The sequence below is a fragment of the Pollicipes pollicipes genome, unplaced genomic scaffold, assembly GCF_011947565.3.
Source record: "Pollicipes pollicipes isolate AB1234 unplaced genomic scaffold, Ppol_2.1 Scaffold_4002;HRSCAF=4701_pilon_pilon_pilon, whole genome shotgun sequence".
Classification (NCBI taxonomy): Eukaryota; Metazoa; Arthropoda; class Thecostraca; order Pollicipedomorpha; family Pollicipedidae; genus Pollicipes; species Pollicipes pollicipes.
In genome coordinates, this window is record NW_023596420.1 from 7,757,540 (window position 1) to 7,775,922 (window position 18,383).

The 18,383-nt window shown below is 52.8% G+C and overlaps 1 protein-coding gene across 3 annotated transcripts; it reads left to right on the plus strand.

Annotated features, from left to right (window-relative positions):
* The first annotated feature begins 202 nt into the window (after positions 1-202).
* LOC119093755 (neuroendocrine protein 7B2) lies at positions 203-7,863 on the plus strand. 3 transcript variants are annotated; one of them, XM_037216761.1, is made up of 8 exons: positions 203-263; positions 404-480; positions 2,913-3,013; positions 3,164-3,324; positions 4,474-4,620; positions 5,941-6,085; positions 6,273-6,372; positions 7,606-7,739. In XM_037216761.1, exons 2-8 carry the CDS (start codon positions 421-423, stop codon positions 7,678-7,680), a joined length of 789 nt encoding a protein of 262 aa, XP_037072656.1. In that variant the 5' UTR covers positions 203-263; positions 404-420; the 3' UTR covers positions 7,681-7,739. The 3 variants fall into 3 exon arrangements, with proteins under 3 accessions (XP_037072656.1, XP_037072657.1, XP_037072658.1); XM_037216762.1 differs by lacking the exon at positions 203-263 and having other exon boundaries at positions 283-480; positions 7,606-7,863; XM_037216763.1 differs by lacking the exon at positions 203-263 and having other exon boundaries at positions 284-480; positions 4,492-4,620.
* Positions 7,864-18,383: the final 10,520 nt, after the last annotated feature.

Sequence of the window (18,383 nt, forward strand, 5' to 3'; positions counted from 1 at the left end):
CGGGGGCGGCGGGTCGAAGCCAGAGGCCTCCGGGCACTTCCGGTCGACCTCTGGCTCGACTTCCCGCAGCCAGCACGCGGCGTCGAGCGGCCTCCCTGTCGCGCCCGTCGTCAGCCCGACCGCGTGACCTTTACCACCCACATCGATCCAGGCCGCAACCAGTGGGTGCGCGGCACCGGCCGCGCCGCCAGCTGACTACTGTGACGTCACTCGCCGCGACCCATTGATCGCCAGTGGGTAGAGGCGGCCATTGCGGAGAGCAGGTGAGTGCGTCTTCCGCAGGATCGGTCGCGGGCGCAGTGGGGACCGGGGCCGGGATCAGGCCGGGGCAACAGCCGGGCGGGGCCGGTGCTGCCGGCCAACGGGGTACCGCCGGCAACTCAGGCGGCGCGTTCTGTTGCAGGACCACAGGGGCACGCCATGCTGTACCTGCTGCTGGCCGGCCTGCTGGCCGTCGCATATGCTGGACCGCATCTGCAGGTAGGTGGGAGGTGTCGCGGTTGCAATTGCTTGTAGTGCGTCTTCTTGGCATAAATATGCTGAATAACTGGCTTCAGATGTGCCAGGTTCGCTTTATGTATCATTTTTCCAAGAAGAGCCTTAGCACATCGGGTGGAGAAGCCAGTTTGATGAAGATGATGGCTTTAAGAGACCATCATTTACAGGCCAAGGATCTTGCAGGTTTTGCTGTCTCTGCAGCTGGATTGGTGGAACGCAGGCACTGACCAGTTCATGGCAGGCGTATGGATATGAGTTTCGGAAACTGCGCAATTGCCGCCCGAGGAGACAGTCAGATGGTAACTGGACGGGACAGCTAGGCCGAAACAGGGGTACTCACGTAACGCTACTGCGTGACAAGGTGCAGCTTCCGCAAAAGGTGTCTGTGAGGCTGGGAACGGCATACCACGCGAACTGCAGTCCAGGATCTTCGCAACTGGCTAAAGGGACTTTGCAAGGACTTTGCCGTAATACTGTTCAAACGTTCTGGAAAATTGCATGGCAATATAAAAAATCTAAGAAATCTAATTCTCTAAAAAAAAATCTGGGTCTAAGGGAAGGGAAGGGGTGGGGGTGGGGGGCCTGGTCATGCCCCCAGTTTGCTGTCAGGAATATTGCTTTGGTTAGTCCAAGACAGCTATCAGTTATAAATGAGGTGTGCCTACATTACACGGGGTAACCAGTTGCTCCTAATGCAACTTTTCATTAGCCAACACAATAGAATCGTAAATCGATGGGGATCATATAATGGGACATCCATCCTTCACTGTTGCTTAAACATCCATAACGTACTCCCACGTGATCACCCCAACCACTGAGCCGTGATCACGGCCGTATGCAGGCATGGATCAATATCGCGGGGCGAATGAGGCCGAACCTGTAATGAGCTAAACATCCGTCATTTAGGCGTGCAAACTGGATAAGGAAAAGCGAATGTGAGCTGGAGCGTCCAAGCGATTCAGCGGCGTCAATGGCCACGTTCGCGTATCTTTGGAAAGTTTCCACAAGTTTGCAACATACTTATTCGACGCGACACGGTATGCGCCAAGCCAGGCGTCTGAGGACCGCTATGTTTCAAATGGAAACATACAACATATGGTGTATCGGTCTGAAACTGTCCAGTTAACAGGGCATTCTAGCCCAGTGATAAACAGGACTGATCGGTGGAATTAGCAGTGCATAGTCTGCAATCCACACACCTACCGCGCTAACAGAGTTCCCTGGAGTACGCGGACTCCTCTTACGACGGTGGACCGGGTCTCTCCGTCCTGCACAGTGGGCAACACCAGCCACACAACTTTAAAGGCCATAAGTGCATCCATATCTGATGAAAGAACTGTTCATGGTGAACGATTTCCGTCATCTACAAGCACAGATTGCCCTCAGAAACGGACGCCAAAGTAATTTTCATACGGGCTCGTGCATGCATACGGAGCCTGTTAAGCATGAATGTTGATCAGCATTCATTCATGGACTCGCTGCCTACTGCCGCGCCGGCTGAGTTCCGTCCCACACTGGTCCGACCCTTCCGGGCTGCTTGATATGCATTGTCTCCCTGAGGGCTGCCAGTGCGGCGTCGGGTATGGGCCCGGCGAGACCCGCCTAGGCTTCCGCCGCCTCCTACGATCTCCTAAATAATACAACACCGCCCCCGGCGTCCGTTGCCGACCGCCCCGCAGCTGAGTAACGACCAGCGTCCGCGAATGGGTGAAGATCGCGTGTGTGGGCCACATTGTGTAAAGGAGTTGGTCATGCCGGAAAACCCCATGCTATATTCTTCTAAGTGGAAAGTTGTGGCGTACTATTGACTCATTTTTTATCAGCAAGGAGTTGTGTCTTGAAGCCTCAATGCTTATCCAAGATTTTGACACTCAGATGCTTTGTGCTTTGTGCTTTGGAATACGAGTATGATGCGGTAGTGATGCGGTTCCAGAGTCAATTTGCCTGACGTAGACTGCTGATCATGTTTTAGAGTACAAACGTAACGCTACGAACACCCATTAGATAATACGGAGTCTGTATTGGCAGTCTTACAATGCGATGTGCGTTCGTTCGTAACGCAGAATCGGTACCTGCGGCTCACCATACATTTAATGTGTGTCAGAACGCGTGCTGGGGTACATCCACACGTGTTTAGGCACCCTCGCCATACAGCATGCATTGCCTTGGGACCTGCGCGGTCCAACACATGTCCGTTCATGTTTCTAAATTCATCCCATCATCCGGCCGTTCTTCAGCCCGCCTGCGGTGCGACGCAGCCCATCTCATCACCCGTCGGTGCTCCAAACCGCCTGTAGCGCGACGTAGCCCATCCCATCACCCGTCTATGCTCCAGCCCGCCTGTAGCGCGACGCGCGCGCTCCCGTCCGCGCGCCGGGGCGAGGCCGGTCTGACGAACACCTGTCGTGTTTCAGAACCCGTACAGTCTGACGGACGTCTTCCTGCAGAATGTGCTGCAGCGGTACGAGCCGAAGGACTACCCGGCCTCCGACTACATGGATGTCATGGAGCGAGTGTGAGTGCGCGCTGACCTTAGCCTGGTTCTCACAACCACGTAACCGACGGTGGCTCGCTTTAACTTCAGTCCGGCCTCGCTAATGGCTGTCGGCCTTTTGAGAGACTCATGGGTGCTGACCAGCTGACCTTTGACGACCCTGTGACCCAGGCTTCGCCAGCCGGGCCTCCAGTATGACGACATGCCCGGCCCCCCGGGCGTCCCCGGCGGCTACGGCATGGTGGACTACGACTACAAGCAGGCGGCGCCGAGTCTGCGAGACCAGGAGTTCCTGCAGCACAGCAGTCTCTGGGGAAACCAGTATGTTACAGGTGGGTCATGAAAGGACTGCGTCTTCGCCGAGCGGTGCACCACAGATTGGTCGTGAAGGGGCGCTAGATAGTGTTCGCCTTCGCGAAGGGTAACAGCTCAGCACGGTACGAGAGTGAATATGGTAGCAGGTGTGCGTCAAAAAACTTTCTGGACTGACAGACCGTGCCAGCAGATATCTCGTTTCTTTAGGGCGTAAGCAACCCACAGGCAAAACCCCAATTATGGGAAAGGCATATTCAACAGCAGGCCACGTCAACTGCGTCAACGCATACGTGGAACAAAAAAGCACAATATTGCAACGCAGCACAATTTTGGCACTTTTTTCGAGCTGAATGTTGCATATTCACAACACATAGTACGTTCCAACGTCGGACTTATGCACACATGGCAGCATCTTCTCGAAGCGAGTCTAAGGATACATGAACGTTCAGCCCAACTATATCTAGATAGCTTTTCTAGAAGTCGATACATTGCACATCTCAGTCACCTGATTCGCAGTCAAATGTGGTAGCTTTGCTGGTGAAGGGCGCAGTTTTTTGGTTGACTATTTTGAATACACTTCTTGAAACCTTGCGCTTTTCCTCTTCAGAACGTAGAATCATTTTTTTATTTGACCTTCACAGAGGTCACCGCATTGCTGGGCCTAAACTCTGTCAGCAGCCGAGACTGCTTCGAACTTGAGTCGGGTCTTTCAGCCTGCGCGATAGCCATCCGAACAATTGGCGTAGGCTTGTAGTGACGTCAGGCGATGCGGCACCATAGCCGCCGTCCAGGTTGTGTCAAACTTTCGAAAGCTTACGTTGCAGTGCATACAACATGAATATTTCCGTGGTGTCCTATCGAAAAATGTGGTTCAAAAATTGCGGCTTACCCAGTTGTGATTAACCTTTACATATTACAGGCAATTGAGGAAAATCGCGTAGGTTATCCCCCCACGAAGGCATGCGAAGTGATTTTGCGTCTATTCTACAGCAGTGGTGTACCGAGGGGCTTGCACGAAGAACTGTATCTTATGATGTTTGTGGCCGCGTTCGGAGCAGGCCGCGCTCACCTCTGTTTGGCGCCGTCTCCACCGACTGCTGAATGAACCCAGGGGAATGAACCCGCTGTGCGGGGCGGACGGCTAGCTGCCCCGCGCTATCGCGTAGTTCCGTTTTCGTCCGCAGGCGGCGCTGGGGAGGGCAGCCAGCACCTGCGGCCTGAGGGCAGCATCAAGAACACGCAGGTGACCAAGACGGACGGCGTGCTGCCGGCGTACTGCGAGCCGCCCAACCCCTGCCCGCTGGGGTACACAGGTGGGTGGCGACGCCCGTCGGAGGACCCGCCCCATCCCCTGCCCGCTGGGGTACACAGGTGGGTGGCGACGCCCGTCCGATGACCCGCCCCATCCCCTGCCCGCTGGGGTACACAGGTGGGTGGCGACGCCCGTCGGAGGACCCGCCCCTCCCCTGCCCGCTAGGGTACACAGGTGGGTGGCGACGCCCGTCCGATGACCCGCCCCATCCCCTGCCCGCTGGGGTACACAGGTGGGTGGCGACGCCCGTCGGAGGACCCGCCGCAGCGCCTTGGTCACGGGATCGTTGCCGCTACACGTCTCAAACCTGCTTGTCTACCGAAGGGCTGGCGTGAAGCACGCACTTGCGTCACTTCCGTGCAGGCGGGTCGGCGAGTGAAAAACCTGCTTTGACGGTCAGCATTGCGGGCCTGATAGTGTACCTAGGCTTGGGGCGGTCGGGTGTGAGGTGTGAGCGTACTTGGAAGTATAGCATTGATGTGAGCAGGCGGAGAGGTTTTACCGTGCATGGCTGGTATGCCATTTAGTAGGCGATACACATGGTCAGATGTCAGGCAGACCTGGTTGTAGGCGTTTGGTGTGTTTGTTCGTATAGACCAGGCTCGGCCGGAAAAGCTTACCTCAGAGCTACGGCACAAAGTGAAAAGTATTAAGTGGAGAAATACTTGAATCACCGAGGACATTACTGAGGCACTCTCCCGCATTGCAAGCTTGGCCAAGGTGGTGGCGGGCATTGGGAAGGATTTCCAAGCAGTGTGTCGTTAAGAAAAATCCACGGCTGGCGTCCACGGCCTTTTCCCGGTGAGAACAGGCACATCTGGGCTGTGCGGATGGTTGGATAGCTGATGAGGGACCTGTATTCGATTCAAGATGAATTGACCAATGATTCATGGATTGCTCCATTTTTTTTTAGCAAGTTGCAAGTACATCGCTTCCTTTGTACAAATCAGCATAGCAAAAAAAACATACATTGGGATAAAATATGTGATTTATTAATTAAAACGCATTAAGATCAGCATGCGAACATTAAATGTGAGATATATCAGTGCTGAATTGGTGCGCACACTGACGATAATTTAAACCGGTGCTGCATCATTGAACTGGAATGTGAATCGATAAAGAATCTATTCACAACAAACAAAGCCATGATCTGAATCAGATCTGAATCGTTAACAAAAACATGAAACAACGGGGAATCAGTTCTAAAAAATTTGAATCGAGCACAGGTCTGCTGGCGTGCCCAGAATCTCGTAGAAACGCGACCCGTTGTCTGGTCCTCACTTCAGCGGTCGAACCTTGACCACTCTGTGCGTCTCGCTAGCCTCGGATGGCTGTCTGGAGACGTTCGAGAACACGGCCGCCTTCAGCCGCAAGTACCAGGCACGCCAGGAGTGCATGTGCGACACGGAGCACATGTTCAACTGCCCGGACTCCACCAGCGACAGCGAGATCTCGGCGCTGGCCAGGTAGTTACAGTTTTCCTTCTTTGCCGCTAGGGTGCAGTGCTATCCCGGATCATAGCCAAGCAGTTCGGAAAGCTGAAGTACCGAGTGTTATGCGCACGCAAAGTTGCTTGAAGGAAGTTTTGTGATGTGGCGGTGAAATCCGATTCTCTGTTTCACTTTTCATCGATTTCTGATCCTTGTGTTTCAGGTCAATAACAAATAAAGGCTTGGAGGAGTCTGCTCTGAACAGCATTATGATGGACCCGGAGAAAACCAAGGTTGTGGCCAAGAAGTTCCATGTTAGCAAGGTAAATAAGAGCTCATCGGTCTGTATGGACTTGGCTGCTGCGTAGCCCACGATCGCCTGGGAATGTGTGTGTGTGGGGGGGGGGGGGGGGGGGGAGGCGGGTTGAAACAACACCCCGCCGAGTTATGGGAATAGGTTCAACAGTGTGATGGATAGGTCCACCAATTTTTGGTACATGACAGGCGACTGATTTAGTACATTTGGGATCAACCTTTTCCGAGTGTCAGTTCAGATCCACGAGTTATTGCGTTATCAGTGAAGGCTTGCGCACCGATTTTGGCCTCTGTGACCTCCTGTATGCAGTACCTTGCAGCTTTCTTTCGTGTTTTGGGTAGCTGCGTTGCCATTCATCGAATTCCTTGGCCCCTGCGAGTCGGTGTCAGCCATATTTACGAGGCATACTATATTACCAGATCATGTGGGGTTAACGTACAACGTCGAACCAAATGTGTGATTACGTGACATATCTAGATCTGGCCTCGCCTTGACCCCTGATCTTCGTTAAAATAATGATATGTTAATGAAGCACAAGGCAGCGCTTTTTCGTCTGGTGCCAGATATTGGAGGTGTACGACAAGCGTTACGAGTACTGAAACCCTATAGTTGTCCGCAGATTTCTATTTTGAAGACATTCTTCGTGACTCGTGACAGTAACCACGCAATAAATGCTAAACTGATGATTCCAGGCTGAGATGAACCGAAAGTTTAAATGACCGTGTATTTTTTGACCTGATGAATGCATACTGCTACATTAGGTTTTGTTTCGGGCCCTCAGCGGCTCGTGGCTGGCGTTAGACTCCATGCGGGGCTGGGTGAGACACTGAAGTGACTCATTGCTGTGCTTCTTTAACCAACTCTTAACATCTAACACTCACAACAAGAAATACGAATGACTTGCCATCATAAAATCCTCAACTTATTACAGCATAAGAAAAATATATCAACTCGTTCCGCATCGACTGTTTAAGGGCGTCGCATATGTCGCGCCCAGCCGGTCCGGTTGTTGGTCACTATGCCCATTACCTGCGATGGTCACCGTGTCTCCGTTCACTGCTCCAGGTGGTCAGTGAAGGCCCGATTTCAGACGCCGTTCGATGGTTTCACAGACCACGCACCGGCCGGCAACGTATCGTCTGCAACAGCGCAGCATGGGCGCTCAAACAGCAGCAGCGACCGCGACTGTCCCCGTCCGGCATGTACCATCACACCGCTGACACCGTCGCTTCCATTCCAGAAGGCCAATCCGTATCTGGACGGAGAGCGTCTGCCCGTGGCGGCCAAGAAGGGCGGCGGCAGTCCGCGAGGCTAGGCGCGCCCCGGCGCCGCCAGGGGGCCCAACGTCGCCACACATGGTCTATTTTGAATGGCGACTCTTCTGGGTGTTTCGAATCGTCGTCGGTGATGTGTGTCGCTTGGAGCTTATATTTTAGCCGGTAGCTTCTAGTTTCCGTGTCGAGACGCCGCTGCGCCGCGCGGTTCGCCGGCCACCGCCGGCCGCCGGCCGTCGTGGCAGTCACGGCCGTCGGCAGGGCGGGACCGGCCGCCTCCGAGGTGGGCAGGGCCAGCAGGGCCCCGTCGGACGTGGCGGCGCTCTCTGACGCGTACTGCGCTCGGCGGGGCCTCGTGCGGCGGCTGGGCGGCCGCTGCGACCCGGGCTGGCCGCTGGCCGCTCCGCGGCGCCCCCGCACGTCCTTCGCTTTCTCTCAGCGCGTGCGGGCGGCGCCCAGACGGACAGCCGACGGTCACCCCGGTTGGCACTAGTTGCAGCGGCGGCCGCCTGGCTGCGCTGGCGTCGCTCATCGGCGGGACGCGCGCGTGCCGCGGGGACGGCGGGCGCGCGCGGAGCGCCGCGAGGCGGCATGGCGCGCCCGCCAGTGCCGGCGAGGAGCGCCGAGGCGCGCTCAGGCAGGCACCGGATCGGTTCAGGGTCGCGCTCCTCGCTGCCGTGACACGCCCCGGTGGGCGCGCCGCGCCCGCCGCCCCCGCCGCCGCCGCCGGTCCTTTCGCTCTGTGACCAGCCCGCGGGCAGGCGCGCCCCCAGCAGGCGATGCGGTCCCGGCCGCCGTCGGCGCCGGCACCTCTGGCGTGCCCTGATGCCACCGGCCAGCGGCCTGGCCCGGCCACGGCGCGGCCGTAGGCGCCCTGTGTGACAACGCTGTTCTCTGATCGCGGTGTCGCGGGATGCCAACCGACGGCGGACAGCTGGCGCGAGGAATAAACCGGATGTGGTGGAGGTGACGCGTCAATCCGCTGTTGTTGTTCCTGGAACTTTAATCCGAATACATCGTGACATATCGCATTTCGCTGTTAGCATGACATGCTTCTTTAAATATGTTCTCCTTCAGCAATGACTCGAACCCCAGTCCGAGCGGGCCAAGAGGCCAGGAACCGTAAAATGGCCTGTTTTCCAAAAGAGTATATCGGTTTAAAGGCCCGAGGTGGCTGAGGGCTCACCGAAACAGCAGAAGCCTCCCAGAAGACCGAAGGCTCGGCAACGGCCAGAGCCTCGGCGAAGGGTCTGGCGATGCCGTCAGGAAGACCTCGGGTTTGTTGACAGTGTAGCGACATGATACAACATCTTGGGAGTCAGCAGCGCTGAGGAGGCCACGCCGCGATCGAGCGATACACACAGATGCTTAAGGCTGTCGCGAGGCTGAATGCCGCGAAGTGTTCAGTGTTCCGAGGTGGTTAATTAGTCATAACAGTAACCAGCCTACCAAGTCACACACGGTTAATAACTAGGCATCAGCTTCAAGACAAAAGGCGTGCAAATGACAGACACCACCTCTTGTCCTCGTTTTTGCCGTTGATGACCGTTCCGAAACGAATCTGCCCTACTGATCAAGTTTGTGTACTTATCTGGCGCAGAAATGTAATGCCTTCGACAAGAAATAAAAGCGGTTGAAGTTCTTCGTTGACTGTAACCGCATGCTATGATCGCTCCTCCTCGAGCATGTTACGACAGAGCTCCTAACCCATTGGGCCACTTCAAGTTGGAAATCTCAACGCCGTGCTTTCAGTGACTGCCCAAGTCCCAGTCCTTCAAGAGCGCGCCTGACCAGACCGGGCCGGACCGGGCCGCTGTACCGACGGCATTTCCGGCTAGTTGGCGCTAAGACCCGTTCGTAGTAATCCTATTTGCTCCAAGTGGCGAAATAAAGCGGGCCAACTTCGAGGAGAAAACAGTATTTGGGACACCCTAGATTAATCGGCCAATGCAGACCACTGATCGGCTGGTTTTGCAACATTGCGACCCTGATGAGGCGTGGGGGGAGGAGAATGGGACACAGTCATGCGTGTTTGCGTGGGAAAAAGGCAAAAGCTATCACGTATCCATTCTTTCCTACAAATTCCAGGAAGACCACAGCTGAGGTAGTGTGTCTGTAGTTGTGTGCCATGTTGACATCAATTTTACTTTTGTCACCGTGCGGTGTATTCTCAAGGTTACGTGCGGCTCTATTGCTGCCCGCAATTATTTGAAATCAATGCTCTCAAGAGGCAGTTTGAACATGTGAAGGCTGTGTTGGCCTTCTTCCCTGAGGACAAAAGCTGAAGGCTTTAACTCCACCAAATGTTTATATATATATATATATATATATATATATATATATATATATATATATATATATATGTATATATACATATCCGAATATGTGTGCCTAAGGTTGAAACGTTAGCATGGTTTGTAAGATCGGTCTTCAAAAAATTACGAATGGATTTGAGCTTCTGAAAATGATATGACTTTAAAAGCTTTCAGACTATCACCACTGGTTCTAAAACGTCTGTCTTTGCCGATGAGAACTTGGAAAAAACGCTGGAAAATCGATATTAAGAATAATATTCCAATAGAGCTTTGAGGCAGCCGCGTAACAACGACCATGAACCCCTCGCAGACAAATCTTCCTTCCTCTAAATGCAGAACACCGGCCATCTGCCGGCCGTTCAATCGTCTCCACTTCACATCTCGCGCGCAGAATCCGTCAAAATTTGCCATCGTTATCTGGCCGGCGTAAAAGCACCATTTCTTGGGGAACACGAAAAGGCTCTCGGCCCTACTGAGCCCGATAAGCGGCAGAGGGCGGGGAGACTGGGCCAGGATAGGGCGGCGCCAGCGCGCTGCGCTGTTTGGGCCTCGTCTGTCCGGCCAAGGTCGCCGGTCCCAGCCCTTGATAACAGCGTCGCGCACGTTTTTATTGGGCTCCCCGAGTAACGCACCCCAGAGGCCGCTATCTTGTCGCGTTTGTCCGGACATCGATGCGTGCGCGATAGGAGCGGCGCACGCCCGCGGGTGGTGGCCCGGACAGGACAGGGCGCGCGCTGTCCGATCGGACAGCGCGCCCCGACGTCGCCTGGCAGGAGACGGCTGTCGGGTGTGGTCACTGTCGGACAGCCCGCTGACGCATCCTGACCCGAGCCAGACCAGTCACCAGACATCTCCGGGCAGGGTCTGCCGAACGCAGGCTTAACTACACGGAAGCTTGACAGATATCGGAAGATGTTCCACCAAGGAGCGCACCCACGCTGTAACCAGGCAGGAAGCCGCGATCTCCGTACGTGTTAGATTAGTAGCTAATTTTCCCAACGTCATCCGCGGTCACACTAGATGCACGATTGAGTTGCGCCTCAATTCATTTACTGTGATAACGGAGAGGGTGTAAGCCGAGCAAGTCTGGCATGAACACTGAACAGGACAGAACCCTCCATCTGAGCAACCCAGCTAGGCCCGACTCGGCCGTCAGGGATTAGAAGCTGAAGTTGATTTCATTTTTCATTCATCATCGTTTTTTTTCATTCGCCTGCAAGCTGCATTATCGAAAAAGATTTCCAGAGACATGTACATGTCAACTCAAATGTTTGTATGCCACGAAATGTTTGTATGCCACGCCAACGTGCTGGTTTTCGCTCTCATGCTTGCAAACCGAACGCAGTCTTACCCATTACATTGAGATAATTCAAATGCAGTTCCGTGGTTGCCCCCAAAACGGTCCAGTACCGATCGAAACTGTGCCCAGCTCTCGACGACCCCGTGTCACAGCGACACGAAACTAACACCGCTTGACAGAGGAGAGAACTGGACAAGAATGCTGAACAAGTATCAGTGTGAGTGTGATTATGAGCATGGGAAGATGGCCAGATGGCTCTTCTCTCTTTTAGTGTTTTTAAAAAGACGTGCCCTTTTTAGCCTTCAAATCATGTCATTATGTGTTAGACGTACACAAACTTGTGCAGATTATTTCGCGCCGCTTATTTTGAAGACACTTGTGAATATATGATGTCATAGAGACGTCAAATGAATTTCGCCTCCTCTATGGCCATGCCGTACATCAACAACAATACAAATATGACCGTAGACTCATTGGTGTCTGGAGTACCTCAGCAAGAACCACTACATCAACTGGCAGCAAGGGGGGGGGGGCAGGCTTTGGGGCGCTTCGGTGGCGCAGTCACATAGCTCAACGAGCAGCAGTTGGCTTTCAAGCAGCTAAATGCTTGTAATGCAAGTCTCAATCATGATTTGCTTATTTGGCTATTTTCCCCAGAGCCGTTTCGGCAGGCCACGGCCATTTTAGGGCAACAGGAAGAAGTGAATGGATTACGGTGGGGTAAAACTATACGCATCTGGGGGTCCATCTGCCGAGACGCAGCCCGCGCAGTGATCCCTCCGCGAGGTGTGTGCTTGGCGTCCGGACAGGTGCCCCCAACAGGGGGCACTACGGCCCATTCGTGATTGGCGCGTGCAGCCTGCCCCGGACAAGCGGGGCGTCGCGAGGATGCAGGGTAAATCGAGGAAAAGGGAATGATAGGGTAGATTGTCGACCACGGACCGCGTTTTGTAATTCATATTAAAGGCATTTCGACAACTTTACTAGTTATAAGAGGCATGATATTGGGTACAGAATAACGTAATGATATCCAAAAATGCTAATGCAAGGAAAACATGGAAAATTACGGTCACATCTACAGGAACTGCACAGGCAAATTCCAAAACACACGCAAATGACGCCCCAATCATGAGTAACACGCATAGGCCCCCAACGTCACCTTGCAGCGCGTACAAGTACCTGTCACAACTGAATCCGCCCGTCAGGTACGGCGGCGATTCTGACAAGGCCATTCCGGCATCATCCCTGGTGTCATAAAGACTTTCCGTGATAAAATCAAACGATGACGTTTTGGGAAGCACACTTAGTAAATAATGATGTCTTGTTGTTTAAAGTTGTCTTATACACAAGAAGGTGCGTCAATAGTAACAAATGAGCTTGTTGCAGTATTTTTAATCGTAATAACTGTTTTTACATCACAACCGCATTCTGTGAGCGAATGTTTATACCATGATGTATACAATGACCAAGCAATCCCAAAACCACCCGACACGCAGGCGCGCAGTGGTCGACCGGACAACGGACAACTTCTTCGAAGCCAGTCTCCAACGAAGACACTGCGGTGTCATGGAGCTGGATCAGCTCGCGTATTGTCTGGCTCGGTGTGAACAATAAAACGTGTGGTAACGGTCGGTGGGGAAGTTCTTTATTATTCCAAGGTCAACAGGGGTTCATTTCATATGGTAGCCCGGGAGGGTATGGCAATACAGGGGAATGTGAATGATTTCTATTGCAACGATATAAAGACACTAAAACCCTCGCCTTCTTCAGTTGATTGCCTACACATAGTCCCTCATCCACGCGGGCTGGCGCCGTGCGCGGTGACGCATGCTCGGGGAGCACACTGGCGTCGGGGACGAGGTCGTGGCGTGGGAGGACGCAGCAGCGGCGCGGAGAGTAGGGGTGTGGCGCCGCATGGACTCGAGGAAGTCATCCATCGCCTGTTCTTCGTCCTCTTCTTTGGAGCGATCAGCGTCCTGTCCATGGAGGTGCGGACACTCTTTGAATAGCGACGCGGGTGCCTTGGATTCCGGTCACTTCGTACGGCGCTGGGCAGAACTGAGATGTCAACTTTCCCTTCTTGAATTCGGGGATCAGAGCTTGGTCTCCGATTTGAAGATTCGTTGTCTTGGCTCCACGGTCAGCTTGTTCTTTTATCTTCTTCTTCGCGGCTGTGTCCGTCTCGCGGAGTTTTCCATCATCCGGATGTGTCGTCATCGGAGACGGCAGCATGGTCTTCACTGTACGACCGTACAGTAATTCAGCCGGGCTCTTCTGAGTAGTGGTGTGCGGCGTTGATCTGTAGTTTCGTAGAAACTGGTTTATTTCCTGCTTGACCGGGCGCTGTTTGACGACAGCAGCTTTTACAGCTTTTGATAGCGTTCTCATGAAACGTTCTGCTTCTCCGTTAGCTCTTCGCGACGACGGGATGATCTTGCGGTGCTTGAAGCCGATGTAGTTCGCGAACTGAGCGAACTCATGTTCACTGAATGGAGGTCCGTTGCCTGTTCTCATGACATCGGGAATCCCGAACATCGAGAAGATGCCGTCCAGGATGGGGATGATGGTACGAGCAGAGGTTGATTTTGTCGTACGGACAACCGGGAATCTCGAGTAGTCGTCGATTACAACAAGGAGATATTCGCCCCATGGGAAGGGTCCACAGAAATCAGCAGATCCATGGTCCATGGTCCTTCCTTCCATGGTCCATTTGGGAGCGGCGACATCTGAAGAGGTTCCTTCTGTCGAACTGGTTCGGTGACTTGGCATGCAGTGCAGGTCTTGATGGTGGCTTCCACTTGTGTATCGATGCGTGGGAACCAGACTTCCTCTCTCAAGAGTTTCTTCGTCTTGACGATGCCTTGGTGTCCTTGTTGGGCCAGGGTGATGGCCTTGCTTTGCGGCGCAGCGGGGATGACCAGCCGATTTCCACGAAGGATAAAGGTGTTGTCTTCCGAAACAGTCAGATCTCCATGGATGGCTGCGAAGCATTTCAGGGCGTCGTAGTCGACGTCGCTTTGACCAGTTTCTTGAGGTCGGTGAGTGACGGTGCGCCACTGGTTCGACTTCACCAGCTCGAGGACCTTCTGGAGGGTTTCATCTCTTGCAGTGTAGGTCTGGATTTCCTCTAGAGTCATGGCTTTTGGTACGGCAGAATTCATGACGAAGATGATGAAGGCTTTCGTCTGACCGCACAGGGTGACACCGCTGCTTGAATCGCTGGTTAGTGGATCGCGTGACATGTAGTCGGCTGGGTTGTCCTCCCCAGGTCGACAGACGATTTCGAGATCGTGTGGTTGCAGGCGCAGAATACCGGCTTTCCACGCTGGTCAGAGCACGACTTCCGTATGTGATGACTTTGATGTCCTCAGGATTTTCAGGTGTGGTCTGGCACAGGATGGCACCGATTCCGTGCGGACTGGCGTCTACGATGAGGCACGTATCCTTCTTCTGATCGAAGTAGGACATCGTTCCAGAGCTACTTAGAGCTTCTTTGAGTCGCTGAAAGGAGGTCTCGTGATGGCTGGTCCACTTCCAATTAGTGTCTTTCTTGGTGAAGTCCCGCAGCGGGTTCGTGAGGTCGGCGTAGTTCGGTATGAATCGTGACAGGTAGTTCGTCATGCCGAGGAAGCTTCGTACTTCCGATGGGTTCTCTGGTGCCTTGGTTTTCACGATCGCCGATACCTTCTTGGGATCTGCTGGCATCCCACCCTCGTCGCCGAACGTGGTATTTACGGAGCTGGATCAGCTCGCGTATTGTCTGGCTCGGTGTGAACAATGAAACGTGTGGTAACGGTCCGTGGGGAAGTTCTTTATTATTCCAAGGTCAACAGGGGTGCATTTCATATGGTAGCTCGTGAGGGTATGACAATTATTTTAATTGCAATAATACATAGACACTACAGACACTGCGGTCAAAAGCCTGTGACCCAGAACTAGAACAAGCGTGCAGTCCAGTTCCTTATTACCGGCAGGCAGCCCAAATACTTACATGGTCTTGCACTGCTTTGGTTGCAGTCAAAAAAGCGTCGGATTCATCGATTTCGGCGACTGAATTCGCTAGATCTGTCATGACCCTCCGGCTACCCGTGATTTTGGAAATGAGAGCGACAACGCTACCTCAGGGATAATCTGTGCGCTGAGCGCTTATGGCAGGCACACTTCCTAATGCACCCGCCAAGCTATTTGGCATCGGTGCTCAAAGGAATCTACCTCTATTAGGTCAGAGTTTAGCATGGTCCACACGGCAGTGATAGTAGCGCCCACGTCCGGTATCTTCCCGCTCGGCACATTCTGCAGCAGGTGTCACGCTGGCCTCACATGGGATATGGGGATAACGAGAAGCGTCGATGGAGGATCCCCAAACACATCACCAGTGTGAGTCACCGGTCACGTGATCCAGAGGCCCTCGAGACGCTGGCCAGTTGTATTATCTGCCCCGACGCCCTCCCCCCCCCCCCCCCCCCACCCCCTACCACAGTGAAATCAATTCTAACAAACGCAAATGGGCAGACAATTATTTTCACTCTCCTCACAAGTTTTCGGAGCTTAACTTAGGGCACCTCTGACATGTAGCCGCCTCCGGCCACAATGAACAAAAAATGGTGAAAAACCAGAACCGTGCCAGCCAACAAAGGCGGTGTGGTTTCTTGTTCGGTGTGAGGCCCATCTCCTCCTCCAACTTTGACTCCAGCCCCCCTCCCAAACTTTAGAAAAGAGCGGGCCAAACACGGGGGTAAAATCGTTTGTTGGTGTATTCCGGGTGTGGGTTACGTCATGGTTCACTGTTCTCATGTCATGCTCTCATGTCATTGTCATGTCTCTCATGTCATGTCTCTCTCATGCTCTCATGTCATTTTGCGAGACTACGCTCCTGGCTTACAATTAAGGTCCCTGCTTGTCATGTATACGCACACATAATAAATCAAATAGTTTCCTTTTTTGACCGAATGCTTTACATATGTGATTTGGGATCACAGTGCTTGCCCCATACAGTTCGTCGCAAAAACTTCCACGGAAATGAGTCACCCCAACAGATCATTCCGTATCCGCAGGAGATTTCTGCCTTCAGATTTAAACCAGCCACGCATAGCGGCGCCACGGCGCCACCTCTGTCTGCCTGGCTCTTTGGCCAGTTATCAACTGGCTGTCAGAGCGCGCATCAGTCCGCTTCCAGGGACGCGAGGCCGCAGATATGCCACACATTAATTACCGTCCGAATATTTACCGACTGAGCTACACGAACGGCTGACCTTGGCCGTCCATCCATCTTACGCAGAGAAGTGTCTACTCTTATTTGCCAGGCACACAAATGTGAAAAAGTAAACCAGCCAAGCGATGCTAGAAAACCATTTGTTCATATATGTCACATATAAAATGCAAGCCAATCTGTTGTACTTAATGCTATTTCCTTTTAGCCTTTAACCTTTCCCAAACGCCCGCTAGGAATCAAACAGGTACGCACCTACTGAATCTGAAGTCATTCTTATATAAGACCTTGAAGAGTTTATTACATTCAGATATGTCCACAAGCAGAATATTGATCGTGGGAGACCTTTCAGAGGATTGCAAATGAGAGAGTTGTCAAAACATTGCACCCATAGCCGAATCATCAAGACCGTTACATGATTCTAAGGCTCTTGTGGCATTGGTCAATCTGTTGTTTGCCATAGATATTTAAGTATGTCCCTTCTGGTTCAATACAGTCAGTTTCTATTTCGACTACTTTCCTGGTTGTTTTGCCCCCACCAGCTTAGCTGGAAGGACGTCGGAAGTGGACGGTTTGTGGCAGGCACGTGAGTTGGCGCCCCAACAGCCCCGCTGTGTGGCTGGTCTTTGACAGCTAACTGGCGACTGGCCCATACAGCCGGTCTGCCCTGTCATGGCGCTGATTGGTGAGTCAAGATCTTTCGGCAAGAACTGTCCGTTGAGGACGACTTGCTCCGCAGAATCGGTGAGGGTCACGAACTTTGCAGCATCTATGAGCAACAATGGCTATTATCCAAACACCAACCCTACAAAACGTTCTATAACATTTTTAAAAAGAGAAATCATGTTTTCAATATGGACAAGTACGTCTGACGAAGGCCTACAAGCTGAAAGATGCAGGGTCCATTGGGGCTTTTGTTCAACCTTCGCCGGATGACCAGTTTTGGGTTTTAAGCCCAAGTCACATGTTGCAGACCGTAGAAAAAAAGAGCAAACGGCATGCCGAAAAATGGCAAATTAGCGATGCATTCGCAGCGCATGTTCTACAAATTTCATGCGAGCTAATGTCAGGTTACGGCGGTATGACGTCCGTCTAAATAGACTGGAAATCAGTTCTTCACATATGAGCCATTCTTGCCTATTTGCTAATCGCGGCAGTAAATGGTACCTTTAACCATGAATTAGCATATCAGAAAAGCCTACAAGCCAGCATCCCAGTTGTGGTAGGCTGGCGATCGTTCCAAGTCCAAGCAAGTTTGATGGCCTTTGGTGACCTCCTTAAACTTGATGTCTGTTTTAAGCCACTTCTTTGCACTGAGCCAGATTCCGAATGCGATCGGGTGTCCATTTTCTCGGAAAAGGCTGTTCCACACCGCAGGAAATGATTAGCCTTCGACTTTGTTTCCAAACGTGTCGATCTGCAGTGGTCAAACTGGATATCAAAACACCAGACTATCACCAGACTCTAAACACCAGACTATCTTCTGTTTTCCGTAAATATAATTCGATTTCGGAACCAAATGGCGCGGGATGCCTTCCATCCATGTTGCCAGCGATGCAAGTGAAGAGTTCTCGCTCGTCGAAGTTAAGTACCATGAGCAACTGGCCAACTAAAATGAAACGCATATAGTATTTTCCCACCCCTTCACATACGCTACTCCCAGCTCCAGCCAATGCACGTTTTATTATGATGATCTATCGCTCCCAGGAACAGCCCAGTCCATACCATGAATGGTGGCCATACCACCGGTGGATCTGCTCGACACAGCGACTTCTGGATAATAGCAGCAAACGCGCCCACGTTGGCTATATCCGAGCTCTTTCAATCTGCGAAACATGTGGGCGAGCTTGGGAGACCTGGAGAAGGTGGAATGATTCCGTGGTCATCCACCACGTTATCACGGACCGCAAGAATCGGGCT